Source organism: Glycine soja, chromosome 10 (genome assembly GCF_004193775.1).
Source record: "Glycine soja cultivar W05 chromosome 10, ASM419377v2, whole genome shotgun sequence".
Lineage (NCBI taxonomy): Eukaryota > Viridiplantae > Streptophyta > Magnoliopsida > Fabales > Fabaceae > Glycine > Glycine soja.
The window spans coordinates 47582537-47609676 of record NC_041011.1 but is presented as its reverse complement, the minus strand read 5'-3'; the positions used below and the strand labels follow the sequence as shown (position 1 = coordinate 47609676).

At 30.8% G+C, this 27140-nt stretch overlaps 4 protein-coding genes and 1 pseudogene across 5 annotated transcripts; all 5 read left to right on the top strand.

The window, feature by feature from the left end:
- Positions 1-1250: 1250 nt before the first annotated feature.
- LOC114369153 (heavy metal-associated isoprenylated plant protein 39-like) lies at positions 1251-3294 on the top strand. The gene is made up of 3 exons (XM_028326340.1): positions 1251-1363; positions 1777-1852; positions 2070-3294. Exons 1-3 carry the CDS (start codon positions 1358-1360, stop codon positions 2402-2404), a joined length of 417 nt encoding a protein of 138 aa, XP_028182141.1. The 5' UTR covers positions 1251-1357; the 3' UTR covers positions 2405-3294.
- A 1737-nt stretch (positions 3295-5031) lies between these two features.
- Positions 5032-6367, top strand: LOC114369154 (heavy metal-associated isoprenylated plant protein 39-like). Its single transcript, XM_028326341.1, has 3 exons — positions 5032-5182; positions 5354-5429; positions 5752-6367. The coding sequence occupies exons 1-3, from the start codon at positions 5177-5179 to the stop codon at positions 6078-6080; spliced, it is 411 nt and encodes a 136-aa protein (XP_028182142.1). The 5' UTR covers positions 5032-5176; the 3' UTR covers positions 6081-6367.
- A 1637-nt stretch (positions 6368-8004) lies between these two features.
- Positions 8005-9071, top strand: LOC114370928 (heavy metal-associated isoprenylated plant protein 39-like). Its single transcript, XM_028328331.1, has 3 exons — positions 8005-8122; positions 8408-8483; positions 8592-9071. Exons 1-3 carry the CDS (start codon positions 8117-8119, stop codon positions 8912-8914), a joined length of 405 nt encoding a protein of 134 aa, XP_028184132.1. The 5' UTR covers positions 8005-8116; the 3' UTR covers positions 8915-9071.
- Positions 9072-12694: 3623 nt separating this feature from the next.
- LOC114370130 lies at positions 12695-13895 on the top strand. The gene has a single exon (XM_028327414.1). The coding sequence runs from the start codon at positions 12936-12938 to the stop codon at positions 13677-13679; it is 744 nt and encodes a 247-aa protein (XP_028183215.1). The 5' UTR covers positions 12695-12935; the 3' UTR covers positions 13680-13895.
- Positions 13896-15568: 1673 nt separating this feature from the next.
- On the top strand, positions 15569-17553 carry LOC114370129 (annotated as a pseudogene). The gene has a single exon (XR_003657772.1). The product of XR_003657772.1 is annotated as a protein SAR DEFICIENT 4-like (transcript).
- The last annotated feature ends 9587 nt before the right edge of the window (positions 17554-27140 follow it).

The following is a 27140-nucleotide window of genomic DNA, read 5'->3' as shown; positions in this document are numbered from 1 at the left end:
CATCAAAATTATCTTAAATTATTTTAATTTTACAATCAATTTTAAAAGTAGAATCTATTAATTAATGTGAAACCAAACGTATAGATATTTACAAGTGGAGCAGGTTAAAATAATCTAATGGAAGTGGATGAGGAATCGGGTAAAAGGAATAAAAGAGTTACATATTCCTTATCCTGTTTGGTTTCTGAACCCGTTGGTACTTGGCATGTTTTGGCTTTGAGAATGTGTGTTTGTGCAAGTGTGGGTGTATCCTTTGGCTATCTCTTAGTATCTTATTTCGGGAATACAGCTTCTTCCTGCAAGGGTATTCCGATCTAACTAATTTTTTTATACAAATATTAATTATTAATTTATTTAGTTTTTATTAATAAAAATAATTCAATTCGTGACTAGCATAAAATCTTAGGAAGGGCTCAGCTTTATGTTTATGGAAGCTTTGCTGTTGGCTTTTTACTGCTTTGTTTGATCTTATATAATTGAAAATGTATTTTAGTTAGACCAGTTGAAAAAATTTATTTCTATTTGATAAATGAGTTTTTTTAATAACTTATACTTGAAGTATATTTTTTAATATGCGAACTTTTAACTTTTTATATTTATTTAATTTTTTTCCTTAAACATCTATTAAATTTCCTTTATAATCGTTTCTGTGTAAGATAAAAATTTATTATTTTTATTTATATATATATATGATATAATTTTCTCATTTATACCTTTTTATTATATGATATTGATAGTGATATATAATAAATTTATGTAATTTTATTTATTTATTTTGAATATTTTATAAAAAAATTACATGTGTTTAAATTAATTTAATACTAAAATTCTAAATACTATAAAAAATATTTTTATTAAGAAAATTAAATTAAAATTTGTATAAAAACATTACATAAATATATGTCTTTGTATAATTTTATATTTTCAGGTAGGTAGTACAGCATCTAATTAGCTTTTTTTTTATATAGCTAATTTTGTTAAATATAGTTTTACTTTAGACAGTAGATAACTCTTAAAAGTCGTAATTGTACATATAATTGATGGGGCAGACACGGAAAGGAATGTGCAACGAAACGGTGGCCTCATCATTCAGCATTGACCATTAAGACCGTACCGTACGAAGTCTTCATTACTTGAAGGGATCCTAAGACCCCTTCCTGGAAAGTTGCCACACCCTTTTCGTCTCTATTTCTCTTACAAGTTACAACCCTCCTCAATTATAAATTCCTCCTCAACCTTATCATCTTCAAATCGCAACTTTTTCATTTTTCTTACTTTTCAACTCTCTTTTACCTTTTTCGTAGTTTTCACTAACACTCCCCTATTTTAGCTCTCACAAACTTCGTACAGTGACAATATGAAGGTCAGTACGTCTTCCAATTTGAGACTCTTAATTAATTCTTCTTACATATATATATATATATATATATATATATATATATATATATTATATTAATACTTCCAAAAGTGAGTGTTGTTAAAAGAACTAGTACCATCCATGGATAGATGTAAGCTCGAGATAGCTTGCAGGGAAAGCAAGAGAGAAAATGAGGAAGATGAAGTTTTGATTAGCATAAAATAAATCAGCTTACATGGGTTTTTGTTATTACAACTGGTTATATAGTTAGTTACAAGAATAACCAACTCACAACTAACTAAGCTAACTCTAGTTACACACAAAGGTTGATCAAGTTGAGTTAATCATGATCAAGCCTCTATCTATTATGCTAAGAGTTGTTGAGTAGTACTAACAAGTGTTTGATTTTTCCTTAACAGAAAGTTGTGTTGAAGGTGGAAATACATGATGACAAAATCAAGAAAAAAGCTATGAAGGCTGTCTCTGGCATTTTAGGTATTCAATTCAATTCAACTTCTGATGTTTCTCCTCTCTTCAGCTTCTCTGCTTTCAAAATCAAAATAAAAAGACAAACAAAAAAACAAGAAAAAGAAAAGATTGCAATGAGGGCCAAGCTTCTTTCTTTCACTCAATTCAGATCATATAACATCAATGGTTCATTGTCATTGATATTTAGTGATATACTAAGGTTGTATTTGAAATATTGTTTCAGGGGTTGAGTTAGTTTCTGCAGACACGAAAGACAAGAAATTGACCATAATTGGGGACATTGATCCAGTAAAAGTAGTAGCCAAGCTAAGGAAGCAGCTTTGTCACGCAGACATAGTTTTTGTTGGACCAACAAAAGAGGAGAAGAAGGAAGAACCTAAAAAAGATTCAGCAAAAGAAATTGTTGTAACAATAGCTTATGGCAAACCGAGAAAATTATTGGCTGAGTCGCGGACAATGTCGCTTTTTTTAAGACGTTTCGTGGCACTGCCAAAAATTATGCAAGCAGACTATCTACCACGAAGTCCCCAGGATAAAACAGCCCAAATTACTGTATAAGATTCCCACTGCACCGAGAGAACCTTTTCTAGAATTACACTCTCTTGTATTTGAGAAGTCACTCTAAAGCCACCCGAAAATATGACTTGAAAAATCACTTTAACAGCCAACCAAAAATATGACTTGAAAAGTCACTCTAATAGCCAACCGAAAAATATGACTTGAAAAGTCACTATTATAACCAATCGAAAATATGACTTAAAAAGTCACTCTTATAGCCAACCAAAAAATATGGCTTGAAAAGTTACTATTATAGCCAACCGAAAATTTTAGAGCGACAGAAAGAGGGAGAAGTTTGTCAGAAATGCATCGACTCAAATATGAGAGGGAGAAAGAAAAGTTGAGGAAATACTTCTCAACTGGGGTAAGGAAAAAAGAAGAAAGAAGCTCTCTATATATAGGAAGTGAAACATTATTCAAGTGTTTATCCTGAGCGATGTGAGACTTGAAGTCTTTTTTTCTTTCTTTTTGTCAAACTTTCATCCACATTCTCCTTTGTTCTAACAGAAATTGTGCCATCTGATCTACTCAAGTTCCATCAACCCTATTATGTCTATTGTTATTATCCGTCGAAACCACACTACAATCCATATTACAGTGCCATCAGTATGGAAGAGGATCCTAATAACTGTGTCATCGTCTAAATTTTTATTACCAAGTCGGATTAAAAATATTAAACCAAATATACATATATTGTATTTACCTTTTCTCGATCCGTTTCTTGTGATTTTAGATCGAGGATTGTGTTTTCAAAATCAGTAAGGAGTATGGTGTACAGGATTCTATGTTGTTGGTTTCAAACTTAAGACTTATGCAGAATCTTGATAAGAATTCATATGTAATAACTATGAAAAATTCGCCGATTGAGTATTTGGCTCTCTGCCTTTTAATGATTGTCGTTTTCTCCACTTTTAATTTATGTGCAAGCGTCAAGCGTGTTTCTTTCACTATTACAAGTAGAATTTTTTGGTCATTCGAAGACACATGTATAAAATGTCAATTTAGATATTTAGCAGAGCTTACTCACAATAATACTAGAAGAGTTATAGTCTTCCTGTGGATACACTATGAAAGAAAGAAAGAAAGAGACATTTTGTTTGAATATAAACTAAATTATCATCATATAAGTATAGTTATTTCTAAATTTTTTAATATATAGAGAGAAGGTCGGGGACGGATCGCAAAAAATTACTTTTAAACTGTCACTCTTATTTTATTTTTTTAAAAAGTTTATCAATGAATAATAAAATATATTTTGTGTTTTGTAACTTTTTTTTATCATCGTCATTATTGTTGTCAATTCTATCAATGTATCTACTATCTCTCTTTATTTTTATCCTGACTTATAATGCTGATTTTTTTTCTTATCTGGCCTTGACATGTTAGGCAGATGCAACTTGATGAAATTAAGAATGTGTTTAGTTTAAAGGATAAAAATAAAGATGATAAAAACATAATAATTTGTTTAATTAAAGGAGAGTATAAGATGTGAGTTCAAAAAAAAAAATCAATTATTTCTCTTTTTCCTTTCAAACACATCCTAAGTTGAGACCGTCAACTCTTGTTAATTAGGAAAATTGACAAGTTATCTTGCACAAAGATTTTACAACCAATTTGGGGAGCCCTAGTATGAGTTGCAAAGAGAGAAAGACACATAGAGAACCCCAAGTGGAGTGTTAGCAATAATTAGGGGATAATTCTAGACCTCCTTGTTAGAAGTTAATTCTTTTATTAGTTTTTTAGTGAAGTATTATAATGTAGACTAACATGTATTAGCCTAAGTGAAAGTTAAAATGAGTTCGAAACCTTAAAGTCTTTAGTTCTGAGTTTTATAAATAAAAAATTTAATTAAAAATAAAATATAGATTCGATGACCTAATTAAAAAATAATAACCTAAAACTTAATTAAAAATCACTGAATAATTCAAGTATCTACACATTAAAATTTATTTTAAGCACTCCTATTTATGACGATGCAAAGGTTAAATTGTACATGTGACACGCACGTCACTATATCAATGAAGGACTAAGAAAGAAAAAGTTAGGATGGGGCAGACACGGAGACGAATGTGCAACGAAATGTTGTCCTCATCATTCACCAAGACCCTACAGTCTCCACAACAGAAGTTCTTAGACTTCTTATCCACTGGCGACTCAAATCATTTTCTACGGATCCAAACACGAAATAACATTACACTTTCCTGGAAAGTTAGCACGCCCTTTTTGTTGAAAAGTACTTTTCTCCTAAATAATTGAGGCTACGCTACATTTTTAATCAAACAAACAATTGTAAATTTATATATAAAAATATAATTTGAATAAAGTTTAACAAATTTAATAACAATAATTTTTTTATATAATAAAAGTCATCAAATGCAATCTAATATACTCTAACTTTAAAGACTGTAACATATATGTTGTAATTTCTGAAAAAAATAAAAAAATTTATATCAAATATTGTAATCTAATACTTCTCTAACTTTAAATTTTTGGAAAACTAAAAAATATTGCAGTACCAATTAATGAAGATAGGAAAGCCACACACTATTTGCGTAAACTTGTTGGGTTGACTTGTCTATGCTCCTCTCTAGTCCTACCATCTACTATAAATGTTCCCGAGTCTTTTCTTCGTTTCACATCTTCATTTTTGAAATTAGAAACCATCTCTTCCTCTCTCAGCTGTCTTTTTAATCCCCCTTTTCTCATTTTCCCTTTTGCAATTTTCACTAACAGTCCTTCTTTCTATCTTAGCTCTCAGAAACTTCAATAACAATGAAGGTCGGTGTTCCAATTTGGTTTCTTCATAATTCTTCTTAGATATTCATACTTTGAGACTCATAATTCAGAGTTGTAGTTTTAACATGTGCTTTTGTCTTTGATCGTTTCTGTACTAAATGGACTTGAAAAGTGTTGTAAAGTTCTAACAAGTATTTGATTTTGCTGTAACAGAAAGTTGTGTTGAAGGTGGAAGTACATGAAGACAAAATCAAGCAAAAAGCTATGAAGGTTGTCTCTGGCATTTCAGGTATTCAATTGGATTTCAATTTCTAATGTCCCTTCTCTCTTTGGCTTCTCTTCTTTCAATGCTCTAACCAATTGAGAAAAAAAAAAAAAGAGAGGTAATCAAAATCAAAATCAACATGAAATTGAAAAGACAAAGGGGGGAAAAAAATAACAAGAAAATATTGCAATAAAGGCAAAGATTCTTTTCTTTCACTCTATTCAGTGGATTAGATTTAGATTGACTGAAACTGGTTTTTGTTTCAAGAAACAAAACTTTGATTTAACATCAATGATTGATTGATATTTAGTGATATACTAAAATTGTATTTGGAATATTGTTGCAGGGGTTGAGTCAGTTTCTGTGGACATGAAAGACAAGAAATTGACCGTAATTGGGGACATTGATCCAGTAAAAGTAGCAGCCAAGCTGAGGAAGCTTTGTCACGCAGAAATAGTTTCAGTTGGACCAGCAAAAGAGGAAAAGAAGGAAGAGCCTAAAAAAGATGATAAAAAGGAAGATGACAAGAAAAAAAATCCACCAAGCGAAATCGTGGCAGATCAACTCAAGTTCTATCAAACCCATGCCTATTATTATCAGATGAAACCACAATACAATCCATATTACAGTGCCATAAGTGTGGAAGAGGATCCTAATAGCTGTGTCATTATCTAAATTTTTTATTACTAGGTTGGATCAAACAAATTATTCCAAAAAAATATATATTGTATTTGTATTATCTCCGTTTCTTCTAATGATTTAAATTTTAAATTGAGGGATAGCTAGCTAGTGTGGCCAAACAGTAAGATTAGTATGGTATACATGCTTAGATTTTGTTGGTTTCAAACAAAACTTATCCAGAATCTTGTTGTCTTACTTATAAGTAACAACTAAGAAATATTCGGCGATTGAGTAAATTTGAGTGTAATTTTAATATATATGTGCAGGTGTGTTTCTTTCAATATTACAAAGTGTGTTTTGTTTTTCGGTTTTGGTCATTAGAAGACAACATACATAAAAGTGTTTCAATTATTCGATCTCCATAAAAAACATGTTAGTCTTAAGAATCAACTATTAAAGTGTTGATTGAGATATTTGGGAGAGCTTAATAAAACTACAGGAGTCAGTCTTACTGTGGATATATTATATATATAAAAAAACTCATCACGGATGAAATGTGTGTTATATAAATAAATGGTTAGAAATTTTAATGAATGTTTTTTTTTTTACCATTCTTGTAGGAGTATCAAATTAGGATACATTGATGAAGAACAGATACCATTTCTTTGTAATGATCATCATAACAGTATGGCAACTTTTAAATTTCATGTCTTTATATGCACAGAGGGAGAACAATATTAAATTGAAAAGAATTGAATTAGTTTTTAGAATATTAATTTTATGTGAGTTACACATGCACACACTAGGTATACTAGTGTAGATAATGTTTTTTTTTTTTTAATGAGCTAGTAGATAATCTAAGTTATTATCAAGGAACACATTTTTCATTACTGATAAAATTCATGTGAGAAGAAGTATGGATCCAAGAAAGAGGCCTCACTTGATTTTTTAATTAAAAAATTTACATAAAGAGATTTTATTTTTATATAAAAGTAGGATAATAATATTGTATTATATTCAAAAACTATAATTTAGTGAAACTTGACGGGGAGTTTTACTGAGAATCATCCTACACTTAATTGACTTTCATGTGAGAGGAAGGATGTATGGATACAAGGAAAAGGCCTCCCTATATTTTTATAAAAAAAAATTGTAGAGAGATATTTTTTTATAAAAAAAAAGTAGAACAATAATTAAGTACTATATTTTTCTTTATATAAAAGAGTATTTTAATGTGATAGTGAGTTTTGACACAATTATTCTTAAGAATTCTTAAGAAGTGAGAAATAGATTAAATTACATTGATATAATTTATATTAATTGCTACACTATTAATAATTTTAAATAAAATGTAAATTTTATTAATTTTAACATTGAATTACAACTATATTTTATCTTAGTTCTAATAATAATAATAATAATAATAAAAATGTCATATTTGTATGAAAAGTGTGTATTATATCCATTTTTGTGTATATGAATGTTGTATTAAATTATTTTAGATTAATATTAAATTTTGGATAGATATTATCAATGTGAAAAAGAACCATTAATCCAATAGTTATTTTGAGAAAAAAGTTATTTAATGGAAACTTAAAAGTTATTGAATAATGGAGTAAGTTATATGTATGGATATGATCAACAGTTATATACTACATATATGGATAGGATCATTGGATCAATTCGCATCAAGCACCAAACTTTTGTAGACTATGAAATTCACCATGTCTCCCCCATTTTCATTTCTTTTTTACAATTTTTACTAAAACAAATAATAGTCAAATGAACTATAGATAGGTTAAAAAAGAATTAAATATATTTTCAACGAATTATTAGTAAATTAATATTTTATTTTACCTACTTATTATAATTCAATTTAAAATTCACCTAATTCATCATGAGTTGGGGAGTTTCAGTGAGAATCAACCTAGACTTAGTTGACTTTCTCTGTCTCACTCTCTTGCCTCTCTGTTTAGATTTATTTTATTTTCTTTAAATATCATCAAACAGAGCTTCATTCAGTACACTACTTCAAAACAGTGACCTCCTTCACTTGGACTCTTGTTTGGCTTTTCTCAGCAACCGCGTCAATGAATGTGAGAATTCGCTGTCATATGACTCATGACTTCTTTCTTAGTATTGTTGTTTCGAATTCCATGCATCACTCATCATCAGCTATTATCTTTATCTTCATCTTTACTTTTTACGTACAAGCACTCTTTGAGATCTCGTTTCAAAATTTCAACCAAGGCTTTCCCTCTCTTTTAATTAATATTATAGTGAAGATTGGTTTTGTCATTTTAATTCTTACAAGTTTTTATTATAAGGGTCCTAATTAATTTAGTCCTAACATTCATCTGATTTTTTTACTCTTGTGACAGAAAGTTGTGCTAAGTGTGGAACTACATGATGACAAAATTAAGAAAAAAGCCATGAAGGTAGTCTCCAATCTTTCAGGTATGAATTTTGATTTCAATCTCTCTTTGGTTTCTTAGAACAAAGAAATTTTGTTTTATATAGTATTCAAGATTGAATGATTTGGGGGGTGATAAATGATTATTGCAGGGGTTGAATCAGTCTCAGTGGATATGAAAGAGCAAAAATTGACCTTAATTGGAGACATCGACCCTGTGGTTGCAGTGGGGAAGCTGAGGAAGCTGTGTCACACTGACATAGTCTCTGTTGGACCAGCCAAGGAGGAGAATAAGGGAAAGAATAATAAGGAGGAGAAAAAGAAGCCAGCAGTAGCAGAGAATCAAAATCATCAGAACTTGGATGATATGGTGAAGGCATACGAAGCCTACCACCACATGCATAATCAGATGAGGCAACCGGCTTATTATTACATAAGTGTGGAAGAGAATCCTAATGCATGTGTCATTTGCTAAGTTCATTTTAGAACATCATAGTACTCAAAAGAAATTAAGTGTAGAAAACTACATGGTTGTTCCAGGGTTGTAGTGGTGCATTTGAATCTCAGCTTTCCTTTCTCTTTCTTATTTTGTTGTTAATTTGTTATTATATATATATACACTTTATTATCAATTGTAATATTTGAAACATCTTAAAATAGTATCCACCTTTTGAAGATATTCATTTAAATGTTAAACATAAAAACTAAATTCCAATCAAATAAAATTAGTGACCATTCTGCTCAGTGGGTGAGTATTTTTCATAAAAAAATTAACTAAAAATTAAAAATATAATTTTAAACAAGTAAAATTATAAGGGAAATATATAAAATAAATTTATATAAATAACTACAATAATATAACTAATGAGATTTAATAGAAAATAGCATTTTTAATTTAAAATAAACATTGAAAAAGGACTTTATTTCATAATATAAGTAATTAAGATGAGACAAAAAATATTAATATTAACAAAAAGTTAAGAATATTTTAAGAGAAATAAATAGATTAGTATAATTTTTAATATGATTATTATAAAAATAATAAATTTATTATATATAATAATTTGAAATCAATAATTTGTAATCAGAAGAAAAAATTGCAGTGAGGATGCATATACTGCTTAATCGATCTAAAGCTATTGGTTTTGGTTGTAATTAAGGGGTAAAAATACTGTGGTAAAAGTATTGGGGATGTAAAGACCAGTGCTGCTGCTGCCAAGGAGAGGAAATGAAGATGTGTTTTTATTATTATTATTATCATGTTAGGTTTTGTCGGTTTTGTCGATGATTAATTAACAAAGATGTGTTTGGTTTAGTGTGGTCTGGTCTTTGAGGATCCACCGGAACAATATTGTTTTTGATGGAGTGTAAAATGTAAATGCTGATAGAGATACAATACTAGAAGTCTGGAATTGACCTAGTTTAAGTCATGGGTTTGGTTTTCAAACAGAACGAAACATTGCTCTTTTTTCGTTTTATGATTGGTCGGTATTCAAAGCCAATGATTGTTGCAAGTGACGTAATGTAAGGTTTTAAAAGATATTTTTTGGGTGAAATTGTTGCTATGCTGAATCTGAAAAAAAGGAGCGATTATTCTGGATATTGTTGGCAGCTTTCATCAAATCAGGACTCACGTTTTAAATATATGGTTGGTTGCTCCGAAGACTTTCATATTATTATGCTTGCGTTTTAAAAAAAAAAAAATTATTTCCTAATTTAGCTATGACAATAACTATCTTCTAATTTCGTCAATAACTGTAACAGATAGATCATAAGCTTCATGAAGACCAGATAGTGAGTCCAAGCCCCTTGACACTTGACAGACAGAGACGAGTGCTTGGTTTCCTTATAGTCTTTCCTCCCAATATTCTAGTCCCACTCGTTCAATCATTTTCAAGTTTCTTTAAAATAAAACACACACTAGTTTTCAAATGGAATCCAAATTCCCTTTGATGTAATTTAAAATCACAAACTCACTTTAGAATTTAATTAATTTTACATTATCGTGGTAGCTTTCATCTTTCATACAATCAAAGACGCGTGCAGAACCACTTCCTCCGAAGTTTCATAGTTAAATTAGGAGCAAGTTGTATGATATAGTTGGTCAATACCGGCACCTTGATCAGTAAATACTACTAACCAAAAGAAGATCACATGCATGAATTAGCTTTGCTCTGTATATATAAATGTATAGTAATAAGTGTTTACTGTTTAGTACATGTGTGAAAGCAATCTATATGAACAAAAAGAGGATCTAGTTTGATGAATAAGCAATACATTTTTATAAACTTAGTTATAGATTGTTCATTCACCAGGACGTCTCCTTTGAACTAGTTGACTCTCCTTCATTAATTAATCGTAGACAAGGGTCTGATTATTTGGATCTGTCTGGGTTAATGCATGCTTTATTTAAATATACCGATTGAATAGATTCCCGCTAATGTTTAGCTGGTGGTAATGAGATCTTGAAAACCACATAATATGGTTTTGATTTGCTTAATAAACTATTGATTACAAGGCTTTCCCTACTGATGATGATAGCGTAAAAAGTTTTCTCTGTGGCGTAGATAGTTCTTAATTTATGTTTAACACTAAAAAATTAATAATTAATATTCACAAATAAAAAAATACCTTATTATTGTGTAATTTAATCCTTCCATATAGAATGTAATTCTTTTTTTAAAATGTAATTCTTTATATAATATTTATGTGCTCGTGTAATTTTAGCATTTATAATTTATATCAATTATTACACCATTAATAAATTTATATAGAATTAATCATTGAATTAAAATTATATTATCTTGATTATTTGTATCAAATTTTATAAAAATTGAATAATAATAAAAAATAATCAAATGATTCATTTTATTATTTTTTTCTTAAAGTGCTTATTTAAAAGTTTTTCCAAACAACATTTATCATTCTTGTACAATCCTTTGAGATATTGATATCAAACTCTTTTTAATATACATGACTAGAAATCAAACTTTTAACAATATGCTGAAGAGACTAAACTATTTGTGTCAATAAAATAGTATATGTCGTTCTTATATGAAGTCACTGTTAGAAGGCCAACAATGGAAATTTCATTTATATATTACTCAATCACCAATGAATCTCTAAAGGGATTTCATTCTCACTTGGAATGCCTCTGATTTTCAACTTTCGAGTCCATTCCGCCCAACTTTTTCCAAGTAAAATAAGAAATTGACATGCAATTCAAAGATTTGCCCAAACCCCATTGCAACTTTTAAATTGAACTATAATGGATGTCATATGAGCTTGAAATGAAGGAAAATCTAAAGCACTACTTGACCTAAGGGGGGAAATTTCTTGTGACATTTTGTTGGAGTTAGTAATTTTATTCCATAATCTAGGCAACTCAACGGATTTATAGCTGTGTTTGTCTTGACACCTTCAAAATCACACGACAAATGTCCAAAAAGAAAAAGGCCAATGAAGTGGACCAAGTAACAAGAACTAGCGCTTTTACTTTCTTTCTCTTGGGCCGTGCCTAGTGGGACCAAAATTGATTTGCAACATTATTTGTCCTCTTTTATGTTTAATTGATAAAAGACTTTGTGAAAGTAACATAAGGTGGCCCATATATAGTTTACTGAGACATACTTGACTAAGTTAACCGTGTAGAAATGGTATAGACCAATATTCCTATTTCCGCGTTTACACAGCCGGTGTATTGGGAGTTTGGGACACTAGTAAAAATGTACAACAATACAAGCTCCAGTAGTCACTCAGTCTATATACAATGCAGTAAATGGCAACAATAGTTATGTCAAAGGAAAATATTTTTTTTTTATTGCTAGAAATTAAACACAAGTATTGAGAGGTATACAACAACTCATGCAAACTACTTAACTAGATCTCTTTTATAAAAAAAATCTAAATAAATAAGACTCGTCAATTTTTTTTATTTATTTTAGTATTTAATTTTCACCATCGAATTTCTTAAATCAACTATCATATGTTACTCTTTATAATTTGAATGGACAAGATTTTGCTACATTTCCTTAAGGATTTTGGTATGGTTCTTTAAGTAGAATTGAAATTTTACTCTAATAATTTACATGATAAAATTTGCATTCAAGATCATTATTGATTACAGATTTAAAACTGTAATTCTAATTGGAGTGTAGTATCAAAATATTTAAGAAACTACCTCTGTATATGAGTATGAGCAGTGTGCAAATCTAAAAGCTTCTACTAACTATTTTTTGATGATAATTAGGCTGTATGCACAAGCCTATCCAAATTGCATAATGATGGGAGCATAGGCTGCTGCCCTTTAATTTTGTTCATGCCTAGCTTTTGTGAAAGCTCACAAGAAGAATCTAACCGACCACAGAACAAGCTCTACTTTTCTCCTCCACAAGTTTCCCGCTCTATAATTCCCTCCAAGCATACTAGGCATAAAAACAAAATTAGAAGATCAGCAATACTAGTTTAATTATTACCACATAGGTTTGAAGTCCAGCATGGGAAACTGCTTCTTTGGGGCCATGTCAGATCCTGATGCAGCAGCAATCAAAGTGATAACATCAAACGGTGGTATCATGGAATTCAGTGCTCCAGTGACCGTGAGTTTCATCACCAACGAGTTCCCGGGGCACGCCATTTTCAGAAGCCACGACCTCTTTTGGAAACCACTAAGCCAATTCGAAGAACTGGAGCCAGGCCAATCCTACTATCTGCTACCATTCAGCAACAGAAACAACAACAACAACAACAACAACAGCAACAATAATATAGACACTCTACCATGTGATGGTGAAAATGTTAACGTTGTTGTGAGACAAGGGCATGTTAGATCTCAAAGTGTTCCTACAATCTCAAACCCTGCCTTGTATAGAATGTCCTTGGACTACCACCACCACAACCAGGGAATGGGGTTGCTCAAGAGGTCCTCGAATAATAACATTGATGCCTTCTCTAGCAGGAGCAGTGGTGTTGTTAATAGCAGCAACAGTATTGGTGGTGGTGGTAGCAGTAGGTTTTGGAAAGTGAAGCTTGTGATCACCCCAGAACAGTTGCTGGACATTTTGGCACAAGAGGCTCGAACCAAGGAGTTGATAGAGAGTGTAAGGATGGTAGCAAAATGTGGAATTAATGCTGGTGGTGCTATTTCAAATTCAGCTGCAGGTATGATTTCTGATCAGTGGAGCCTTTCCAGCTCCAGTTGGAGTATTTCCTCCAAGATTGATGCCTTAGTAGGCATTTAATTACTACTGACAAATAATTTGTGCCTACATTGATACTTTATTTTCTTTTGCCTCTTCTTTCCTTTGGTTACTTTGCTCTATGCTATTTTTGTGTATGCATGCTCCTTTATTTTATTTTTTGTTTCTTCCTTAAAATTCAATGTAGATTCACTCGCTATCACATCAAATTGTAGAATTTCTGAGCATTTGTTGTGTAATAGTAATAGCGGAACATTCAAGGCACTTGCTTATAACTTTCTCTAACTTGTTACTCTGTTTAAGAAGAATACCAAATCATTTTGTCACATCAACATAAGTTATTTGATCTTACACTAAAATAAATGAGATCTTAAATGTATGGAATTGAGAAACGCAATACGTTTTGACTGATAAAAAATAGTTAGTCTAATGCAGTGGAATAAGAAATAAAAATCAAAGGAAAAACCATTGGTTATATTTCTATGATTAAAGGCAGAAATCATATGTAGTGGAGTCCTGTAGCATTTTACAGTTGCTGGGGGCTTAATATCTCCACAAGAATGAGATGACAAAGAAGAAAACGTTTTTTTTTCCTCTGAAATCTTCTGAGCTGAATGGATTAATGTTTTGATTTCATTCCTTTTATTTGGCCGAAAGCTGCCTAGATCATTACAGGTGAGATTATAAATAATTTACAAAGAATGCTATTATTTTGAGCAATACTTTGGATTGATCAACTAGATTGTACTCCAATTCACATAGCAACTCCAATTCATTGCGTACCTGAGAATTTCAGTTTTGATGATTGTTGGTAATCATAAAAAAATGGTATAAAATGAGTTTAAGCACAGTAACAAAAGAACGTCAAATTTGTCAAAAAAGCAAAAGAACATTAAAGAATTGGAAAATAAAGTGCTTTAATTCCATTCTCCACTTCACTTTCTCTCTGTAAAACACTTTACTTCTTTTCTATTTATACTAAAGCCTTTCTTTCATCAGATACTCGTTAAAGAAAAAAAAAAAAACCGCAGTATTATTTAGAACTAAGGGATGTTCACGGGGCACACTTGACGGGTATTATGTTTGTAATTTGCTTTACCCTAGCTTTACACTGAACTTATTTTTCAAATTCGAATACAACCTTATATCCAAAGTAATATGAAGTCGTATATGTCTAATTTGGACTAAATCTAAATAAGATGGGAGTGACTTGGTCTAAGCCAGGAAGAATTAGACAAACTTGTATGCAATTTGATTTTGTTAAAAAAAATGGTATTAAACAATATAAATATAATTGTTTCATGTTTGATGCTGAAAATTCACATTGACTATAGCAATTTTTTTTACTAACTTGATATAGTCAAAGTAATGTTAAGTGGGTGAATTTGTGGAATTAAATTAGATTTAAATTCATATTATATAATATTAATCATATCAAAGTAGATGTAAAGTTTCACCATCGAATAAATCACATTTAATACGTCTTTCGTCTTAATAATATTTTTTCATTCATAAAATTTGAATTTGTTGTGAATCAACAACTTATTTAGTATAGAAAGTACATAACTTACCAACATAAAATTATATGATTGGTAGATAAGGTTATGCTTTAAACATGCAAATATAGTCATGGATTTAATCTCGTGTGTTTGAAAAAATATTTATTAGAAGATACAAATTCTTTAAATAAATTTCAATACCTTAAAGATTAGTCTATAATCTTTGACTTTAAGGTGAAAGATATCTTGATTCATATTTAAAAAAATGAAATAATTTATTTTCAATAAAAATTAAAAATACAAGTTAGTTAATTTGGAATCACTACAAACATATTTAAATATTTAACCATTATTTTTTTCTCAGTTTCCATTTTTTAAGTTGACCTTTTAGGTCTTTGTAAAATAAAAAAAATAAAAAAAGGTTGAGCTTTAGGTTCCATGGAAATTGGAAAGTCTCCTGAGCTAAACAAAACCTCCAAAGTCGATCACACCAATCCTTGCGCCTTCTTCCTAACCTCCAAAAGTCACCCTTCACAATTCTCTCGTAACAACAACATCATCAATGGCCGCTACCACCAACAAAGACGAAGCCATTAGCACCAGTGCATCTTCTTCTTCTTCTCCAGTCTTCATATCCACAGAGACCCTATTCACCATCCTTACCCATCACACTCTGATGAACCACCTCCAATCCACTCTCCCCAAAGCATCAACCATTCTCCAAACCCCAATTCGCCAACACCACTCTCTCTTTCCTTCCTCCTCCCTCCTCCTCATGCCTTCATGGTCCTCTTCCCCTTCTCTCCCTTACATCGGCGTCAAACTCGTTACCCATTTCCCTCAAAACTCTTCTATCAACTTACCCGGCGTGCAGGGAAGCTATGTCCTCTTCAGTTCCACCACCGGCCAAACCCTAGCTTCCATGAACTCCACCGAACTCACCCTTTACAGAACCTCATGTGTCTAAGGCTTGGCTTCCAAATACTTAGCGAGACATGACAGCGAGGTTCTTGTTATGGTAGGTGCTAGTTCCTTGGCACCGCGCCTGATCAAAGCCCATCTTTCAGCCATACCCAGTTTGAGAAAAGTCATCATCTGGAACAGAACAGTGGGAAAGGCGACAAATTTGGTCAAAGTGGGGAATTTGGTGGAGTGAGCTTCGAGGGTTGTGGCTGTTTGGACGAGGTTGTCGGATTTGGGGACATTGTGAGTTGCGCCACGAATTCCGAGACACCCCTTGTGAAGGGTGTGAGGTTGAAGGGTGGGGCGCATTTGGATTTGGTGGGTTCCTTCAAGCCTTCGATGATGGAGTGTGATGATGAGGCCATAAGGAGGGGAAAGGTTTTTGTGGACAATGAGGCTGCATTAGTTGAAGCAGGGGAGCTGGTGGGTGCTTTTGAGAGAGGGGTCATCAAGAGAGATGAAATTGGAGGGAGTTTGGTGGAGCTTGTGAGAGGTGACAAAGTTGGGAGAAGCAGTTCTGAGCAGATTACTGTGTTCATGTCTGTTGGTTCTGCTGTTGTAGATATGCTTGCGGCAGTTTGTTTATGAGACTTACACAAGGAGCTAGGTACACTATCTTGAGTGTAGTTTATGCTATATTGTTCAATAAGATTTATCAAGTTCGTAAATCTCACCTTGCAGTGGTTCTAAGTAGTTTATGTAACCGATGATTACTGTTTCTTGATGCTTCTATACAACATTTGTAAGATGAATATACTTAAAACGAAGTTGTATTTTTACCAAGGGAGAAATTTGGCACATGTTCATGAATCGTGTTAACTATGGCATTGCAGCTCTTTTCTCATTTCCAAGTGCCTAGAGAGAGTTACTTTGGGAGTTATCAGCCATCTTGTTGGCAGCATCAAATATTCAAATATTTAGTATGATTCAATTAGAAGCATCGCTTTATGCCTTACTTCCCTATGTAAAAATTTAACTATGATAGGCAAAATTGACTTGTGAGCATATTCTTTCTAGTGCATTGGGCATGTCACAAGTCAACTCATTCTAGAAGTGAAACTTTCAATAGGTTTTGTAATTAGACCACTTTGTTTTTCATGTAATGCACGGAAGGCAGTTTCTCCTTGGATCATCTTATCAATCCTTCATAGAACATGTGGGAATGGATCCTCTCGTGTTAAACTTTCACATAACCATACCATGTGAAAGTTTGTTTTATCTATCTTGTTCTTCATAGAAATTAAATGGGTGGGACCATATTAAAATTTGTGTATATGTATAAAGAGAAATAAACACAATTTTCACGTGATATGGTCATGTGAAAATTCAACATGAGAAGATTCATTCCTTACATCATACATACCAATAGAAAGATTAAAAGCACCAAGTTGCAAATCTACGAGCAGCAGTTTATCTTCCAGAGCCGGACATCGCAAGGTGTGGTGTTTGAGAAACTACTAAAAACAGAAGGCCAAATACCTAAATGCAATGGAATTATTTCAAAAGAAGAAAAACAAAAGATGATAACTCAATAAATCTATTTTGAAGCCTATATTAGATCATCAATCTGACAAACATCCTATAAAAATTATCTGGCTAAACATTATTGTTGTTTAGAGGTACAGTGCATGCCAAGAAACATGTCACAAGTAGTGCAATAAAAAGAAATTAAACTTTGTATTATGAAAAAATATCATGTACCCCATTCTTAATTGAATATCATTTGAACTAATCGAGAGTTAATTTTAACTTATGGAGAAATTCATTTCATTTTTTTAGTACCTCCACATGAATATCCTTACATTTCCAGCGGAGAGTTTGAGGGCTTGTATAGTCTTTTCTTCACCAGCTTTCAAACGTGAGATGATTTTGGAAGCTGAGTGTTGATAGCATTGGGTTGTTGAGCTTTCATGTAGTCTTCTATTTCAAGGAGAGTGCCAAAATCAGAATAAGCTGTTTTTGTTTTTCAGCTAAACAATAATAATCACGTACGTAATGAAATGTTATCAGATTAGGATTTTTAACCTCAGCTGAGCATCTAATTTGTTAATGCTTACCCTATACCAGAAATAAGATCTTTAATATCTGTATCGCTAGTTGAAAATCTAAGTTATCGGTACGTTCCACGTTGAACAAAGGTGGAAAAATTCAATGCAGTACTTAAGCTATATGATTCACATGAATGAGGCTCTCTGCCACTCAATAAGGGTCTGTTTTGTATTTGCGGTTAAACATAGAAATGCATCTTTTTGAGGCAAAAACGTGATTTTGAAGACACTTTTTGCCAAAGATTTTTTTTGTGGTAAGGTGATGATGTTTGGCAATAAACACAGGTGAGCTCTCAAATCTCTTAGGAGTGGCTAATGGGTTTGAGTCATATCAGTTACATAACTTACTGCCTAATAAGTTTACACCATAGAACATGGGGGAACAAATTCTATGATGGATATATCAAACAGGGACCTAGATTCCTTTGTAGGTGCTCCACCCATTATAGTTGTTCTACTTTCTTGTGACTAGAATACAAAGCATGAAATTAACATCTCTTAAAAGTACTTACAATACTGAAGCTTTTAAAAAGGGGTAGATGCGTGTAGTGCATGAAGCTTCCACGTAAGGTAAATAAGTAAAAAGACCCTTTCCAGGATTTGAACATGTGACCTCAGTACCTCACTATTGCACCAAATTAAGCCCACCCTTGATATTTTGCAGAGAAAAAATAAAATTAAACATATATACCCAGATTTTGGGTTGACATTTAAAAGGTAAAAGTTTATTACTTTCCAATTATTTGATTATTATTGTCAACTGTGAAATATTATAAAATTGTAATCAGTTTGATGGAATGAAATGTTGGGTGTGATGATAGATGGGAGAGAAAGCAGATTCGATGTGTCATTTCATTTGTCAGTTATTGCTTAACTAACCAAAGAGCAAAGTTCTAAGTAAAATACCAGTATCAATGAATATGAACAAAGTGTAATCCATTGTAGGTCCATGTAACATTAGTATCATTAAACATACCAGATTTTCTCGTGCTGATAACACCTGAATTTATTCATCTCCAACTGTAAGTAGTCTCCTTCAATATTCTCCACGACTCCACCTGTGCTGCATAATTTGTAAGTGATCTTAAATTAAGTACATCATCATTAATCGCACCAATATTTCTCCTTTACTTTAAATGGGCTTGCGTCCGAATTATTGGACTGATTGGTATATATGTGTGTTCTGTATTATAGAATGTTCTTCAATAGAGGCGGGTCTTGTAAGGCCTTGAATCTAATTATAAATCATAGGTAAGTTATTTACTTCATTCTTGGCACAGTTTTTCTTAAAGGTGCCATCAAACTCCTTATAATGAACTTCCAACCACCAATACTTCACCCAATGTTTTGGCAAAATGGATGAAGTTTCCTCCTAAAGTGTTAATGAGAAATGAATTTAATCTTCACTTGTATATTGAAAACGAAACAAATGAATTTCAGACCGAATCAAAATCATTATTGTGGTCTGTATCCAAGTTATCTTCATCACCATCCTCTTCATCATAATGAATTTTATCAATCCGAAATCAATTCCCAAATTACCTGATTACTCCGAATCCGAGATCAAATCCATGTTATCCACACCAACGATGTCACGTTATAAGGTACAGAACAGACAAGCCAAAGCCATAACATACGTGGAATTTAGATTTGTACTGAATTGTGAAATATATATCGTGTGATCTGGATTCTGGATGCTTTGCAACCTCTGGTCTCTAGGAATGCATCATGCATGCATTATCTAAACGCGGCTATACCACAAAGTTACTTTGTGATTTGCAAAGTCAGGTCAGGGATTGCAAAACGTCTTCATTATTCATTATTTGAAAGTATATATCTGCAGTACGCACAGCATCTAATTTGGTGGGTGAAACTTCACGTTCATCGGTCAAATAATGCAAATCTGGCTAAATAGCATTTTCATGATTTTCATCATTGATCTAGTCCTCTTGCCAATTTCATTGCACACGAACTGGATTTGCCAAATTCAACAGTGCCACTGATCACATCTCTTTGTATTTTTGCAACAAGTACCTGCGGTAGGTTGTAGCATTAATTCACTAATGTCTAATGACAAGGGACTTAAATTACTAGTTAAGGAATTAAATTTTAATGTTCTTATTAAAAAAATTATAATGTTTTTAATTCATAAGAATTGAATTAAGTACTACAAATACCAAAAAAAAAAAACACTTTAATTTTTTTACTTTTGTTTCACTGACCTCCGATCTTAGGTTTAAAAACCATTAATTATATCGATCCCTCTTAGGGACTTAGTAATGTAAGAAATAGAGGAGTATCGGGTGAAATAAGAGCAAAGAGAGATCCATGTAATTTACTTTTTATATTATATGACCATCAACCAGCCATGCATTCTCATCTACAATACTACTAGTATTTATCTAAGTCTTTTTTTTTTAAAGAAAAACCTTAACTTTTCATTGACACGACTTGGGATAGATATTTCAAATTGAAGGGCACTGGTTAATGGTTACTCTTGAGGCTGCTTTTTTATTGGCTACGATGAAAAGAAGTGTGTGAAACATTCGCTGATAGCTTAAAAAGAGGTTGAAGTTTCCATTAAATAGAAGAGGAAGAGCATCATTTGGAGGATATCCAATTCAGATCAGGGTTTCCTAATTCCTCCCACGCAAAAAACCCCCTTTCTGCTCGTCTTTAGGCAGCATCACTTCTTACGTAGAAATAAAAGAAAATAATGATTTAATCAGCATACAGTGATACGGATTATTTTGAATTGGTAAAAATTATTTAAATTTTTTTATTTAAAAAATTCTAAGACCCCTTCGTACTACTAATTTTGAATAATTAAAAGTGAAAACTTTTAATTGTTGGTATGAGATACGATTCTCTACCATAATTTTTTTCCTAATTTCTTTGTAAGGCCTGTTTTTTTTTTTTTTTTTTTGTGTGTGTGTGTGTTGATTGAAGGGCCTGTTATAAACATCCTGTTAGGAGTGTTTTTGGTATGGAAAGGTTTTTTTAAACCTGAAAATCATAATTATTGAATGATAGGTAACATGACTTATGAGAATGATTAAATTATACTTGTAACTATAAATATTTTTAAGAATATTTATATATGTTTCTTAAGCATAAAAAAATGTCATGATTAACTTCAATAGAATTTATCTTAATATTAAGTATTTTTTTGTTCAAGTATCTTTTCAGTAAAATACAAAATATATAGAGACAATTTCATTAATACTATAATAATTTGCCATTATATAAAATTTTCAATTTATTTTTAATCTTTAAAAACTCCTTGATGAAAGAGTAAAAACATGCTAATTTTTTTTTATTAAATATAAGGATTAAAATATTGCAAAAACTAATAAAAATGCATATTTCTAATTAAAATAAATTAGCTTATTCATACCCTAAAAAAATATTTATTTCTGTGAAATAAATTATTAGCAACTAGTTAAATAGAGTAGGGTTTTTTTTTTTTTTCCTGTAGACATTGAAACGGTGCACGTAGCTTCCGAAACTGAAATCATACGACGACTGGCACGTGTCTCCTGAGTGGAAAGCTGAATACGAAAAGGAAATGAAGAAGGATGCGAATCCATCCAGATTCATAGCGTCTTTGTTTCCATGGGTTGAAACTTGAAACGAGAAAGTGTGTAAGTTGTAACTATTGTTTCTTTTTTGCCTCTCATACAAATGGAAAAGGAAAGTGTTTGATCGATGCCATGTTCTCACCAATACTGAAGAGAGATGTCCATGTGGGACAATTTGTGATTAGATTAATATTTATTTGCTTTTATTTATTACTTCATCACATGTTACAATGCAGAATCATTGCATCACTATCCAACACCCCCACAAATTTTATTTTTATTGTGTTCATTAATCATACTAATTAATGTAGATCCCTCTTTTTTATCAACGTATATAAGATTTAGTATTTTACATTCACGGTGCTTATCTAAATTACTACTATTATCTTAATCCACCCCAATGACAATGGTACTTTTTGAAATAATTAACTTTTTTGTAAATAAAATACTTTTTTTTAAAAAAATTAAAGTGAGTCAAATATGTTATAAACCACTAAAGAAAATCCAATATTTGAACTGGCTGCCATTACAGGTCGTGCTTGTATATTAATTTAACCACTTGATCGATGTTTTTATTTGTCTTATTAAACCATGGTGGGCATTTTAGTGTTAGCATGGGAATGGGATTCTTTCCATCAAATTTAACATGAGAGGATAAATAGAACCCATCTCATTCATTCATGATTTTCAAATACTACTTTAAATTGCTTTCAATAAAATAAATTAAATACTTTCAATGACAATATATGATTCCATATGCAGTGAAAATGCCATCACTACAAAGGATCTGACCTCGTTTCTTGTATATATACGTTCGTGAAAAATTTCCGCAATCTGTACTGATAATGATTGAAAAACTCATTGGTCAATATTGTGTAGTTATTGCATATGAGTAATCCATAACGTGTTCATGTGCATGCATATGTAAAAACAAGAATGAATCATGAATGTTTGTACATGGAGATATAATAAGAAGGAAAAAAAGATTAGGGTTCAATCTTTCCTATTAACAAAAACTAATAATATATATTTATCAATAAAAAAAATACTTGTACATATTAAACATAAATAGTCATGATCCACATCCTTTCATCTTAAAATCTTAACACTACTTGATTAGCAAATTAAGCGATATCAAGAAAATATGTGTACACGTTTTTCATTCTTTTTACTGCAGTCAATAAGCTAATAAGGTTTAAAGATTAAACTAGAGTAGTGTAGAGGCCACTAAATTAAATCCACAAAGGTGGACTTTCGTCACAGCTGAGGATCATAGTATAAGAGAAGTTTTGTAGGGTATTCCATTGACCGAACCTGCCAACCAAAACACTATATAATTAATGGAATGAACAATGAAGAGCTATCGTTGAAATTAGATTTCATTCTTCTACCTGAAAAATTTGGACCCCTCCCACAACCAAGGGCAGGAATTAATGGATTTGCATCACATATCATAGTGGTGGTCCCGTACATAACTACTTTTACACTCAATCTTCCTCAATGTTCACACACACACAAAAAATAGCTTCCTCGGGGTACCTAGCTTCTCTGCTTCAAATCCTTGTTATATCTTTTTATATTTTTAATAATTACTGTTATCAGTGAAGAATTTTCTGCACATCCACCTACAAACCATATATATAGTTTGATCGATCCACTCCACTCACTATCATCAAAGATGCCTATGAAATAATTGTCAATTCATATTCTCATATAGTGCTTTCTAGTAATAACTTGGATACTGACCTATGTATGCCCTGTAAATTATAACACGTTAAAACCAAACTTTTTGCACTCAGACCATTTACTTTCCTTTTGGTCAAAGGACATATAATTTTTTTATTCTCTCTTTCGGTTGCTCTTTTATAAAAGTAATAATACAAATATTTCATGTATATTGTATGGTATATGTGCACACTTATTATTTTACAAATTTTATCACTCAATTTATTATTCACACATTTTATCCATCATATTTTTCAATTTTCGTTCATTTTATCTTTATGGTGCTAACAAAACGATATTATTTTTTAGGAACATGTCAATACTTCTTTTCTTTTTTACTGAAATAGAATTATAACATTTCATTAGTGATTAAATTTGCAATACAATTCGGAACTTGATTAAAATATTATTGGATACAAGCTAAAAATGGAGTTGTCCTAACTAATGCATGAGCTAAATTATCATTACCTTATCTCCCCATGTCAATACTTCTTTAAAGATTTAAAGTAACAAATCGGTAAAATGTGTAAAAATTAGAAGAGAAAAAATAGTGATAAAATGCAAAAAAAAAAAAAAACTTTGATGACAAAATAATGATAATTTGATTGTAAAATGTGCAATTTAACTTTATAAATATATAGGAAGTCTAAAACAATATAAATTAAAAAAAATTTAGAAAATCATTTTACTGATAATAAATAACAACAAAAATGCATTTGAAACCTTTTATTTTAAAAATCATAAAATTATTTTGATTAATAAAATACTATTTTAATAAATAAAAAATCATAAATAATATCTGATATTTAATGTTGACTTATAACTTTTATTCTTTCTACATATTCTCCTTTTTATTTACCTATCTATCCCAAATGAAAATAAAAAGATTAGTGGACATTTAAAATTTATTAGACACCTAAATGGAAAAAAAGATGAAAATAAGAGAAATAGTCATATAATAAGTGAATGATGTAACAAGAAGAAAAATATGACCTTTTTTCTTATGTCAGTGGATTATGTCACTTTTCGAAACCCGTGTATTGTGGAGAGCTGCGAATTTTTGTATCAGCCTCGAAACGGACATCCTTTCCAATTTAGATGTTGCAACGAACTAGACCTTTTTTCTTATTATTATTGTCGTGAGAAGAATAATCTTCCATCCTTAATTAATTTGACCACAAAAATCAACATAAATATTCAAATGCATGTTTTGCTATTTAACAAAATTTTCTAATCCTCTAAAAAAAATCATTTTTTTCTAATACGCGAGCTACCAAAAAAAAAAAAGAATATGTAGTATTAGTGTACGTTACTTCACACTTTAGGATACCACTCTCTTACTTTTCTTATTCTTCTACAATTTTTTATTGTCAGTGTAATCACAAAACATGCATACTAGAACTAAACTTTCTAAAACTCCCAAATTCATATAACTAAGGGTGATCAAATTGGGTCGTTGTTTATCACGCATTCACAGAAAGTATGATTTTTTTATTTAAATGTTTGCTATAAGAAAATATATCGTTTGCATATAATTTAGACTGCTTCCTATTTTGAAAGTGTAAAGTCGATAAACGTTTTATAAGTGTTTTATATGTAGGAAGAGTGCAAAGTTTGAGCATGTGAAATGCTACAAATTGTGCAAAATTGGCAATGGTGATCATATTTTATTTACACAACATTTTTCAATCTCAACTACTATTGTTCTTCCATTAGTTTCACTTCCATGCTATTTCTTAATGTCAATCTCAAATTAATTTTTTTTGTCACATATACAAGTATCAAATTAAGTATAACAACATATAAATAAAAAAGATTCACAAACCTAATGTCTTGAGATTTTTTATTAAAGCATGATGTCAAATTTAGTTATATAATATTTTTGTGTCCTATTATTAATGAAATCTCCTAGAATCTTATTCAAGTATTTGATGAGGAGTTCTAGAAGACAAACTCATTGACAACTTCAACTAGATTTATTATTAAAATATATTTGTATATAAAAATAAAAAAAATTCCCTATTTATATAATGCTTTTGTATTTCTCATGAATTTAACTTTTAGAGATAAATAAACCAAATTTGCAATATTTTTAATATTTCTATTGTTTCAAAATTAAAACATGTATGAATTGCAATTTCAATTTAAAATAAAATAAAAATATAAAAAAAGTTGGATTCACTCTTAGATCCACTAAAAAAAGTTACTAATCCAAGTTAATTTCTACCATTAAAGTAAAAATTACAGGTGTTCTTAAATATTACAATATATGATAACAAAAGACCCACTAAAAAAAATTAAGAGCTTAAATTAAGTTCTTGCTTTCGAGATAATATGTGTTTGTATTTATGGTAGAACTACCATAGCATGAAATCCCATATTATTTCACCACATAAGTATCAAAGTTGATACTTTTAAAAACGTAAATTGGATTGTTGTTATTGGCAATCTAAACATACACATACTCAATTTTGAAATGTTATTTTTGTTGTAATTACTGTTATTAGTTTTTAGTTAGGTTTCGAATAGAACCTTAGAATATCTTCACAAACTTTTTATCATTTGCTTTGGGCTAGTTATAATAATCATACTTAAAATTTTTTCGTTGCCTTCTCTCTCAAAATGTAATCCACATAAATTGAATATAGATTTTTTTTCCCCCGCAAAATACCCACCCATATCCTTGAAATATTATTTGAGTGCGACTTCGACCATCTTAAAATATTTCAATTTGTTGTTAAACTTCGCATCTATGCATTATTGTTTAATTGTGATTTTCTTTTGTCACATTCCACATATTAGAATTCAAATTTAAATCCACCTCTGCAGTTCTACTTCTTGCTTTGTTCAACTCCAACGGTCCTACCACATACCATTATTATTAGTAGTAGTAATAATAGTTTAACTTACATACATTATTAATGTAAAACATATTTATACATACACTCGTTATTAATTAATTTCCACCTATGCATTGATATAAAGTGAGGATAAAGTAAATTTGTATTACATATCCATGTAAGTTTAATTTATAATAACTATATAATTATATATAAATTAAATTCTATTATATTGATTACATCTTGTACATGTTTGTTTTATTTTCAGAATCCATTCCTTCCACCATGCATGTTTCAACGTAAGATTTGTTATTGATAGTATTAATTTTTTTTTTTTGTTGACGGGATAGTATTGATTTTTAATTACGTTTATTTTGTATTAACTTTAAAATAAAAGAACAAAGCCAGCTTAATTTTTAACACTTTCGTATTTGGATAAAAACACAAAACAAAACATTTCGGGTCCTTTACTTCTGTTTGAGATCAACGTAATGCAACATTTAAAATTTGTAATTGGGAATTCAAACCTAGTCTAAGTTTAAAATTAATTTTGAATGACTTAACTGTACAATTCAATACAATACAATGCGCGACAAAATGGAAGACACGTATCAAAGAAATTCCACACCCGTTATTGCAGACATTTTTGTTATAATAATACAGGTTTGCTATCTACACATTAATGACGCACAACTATTTAGTTTCTTAAAAAGACCAAGTGGCAATGTCTATCTACAAAAATTGTTTATTCAAAAAATCAATCGCCGAAAATAATAATCTTTACAAATTTGCATTTGCCAAAACCTAAGTACTAATTCCACGTTGAATGTCATGCAGAACCGAAGAA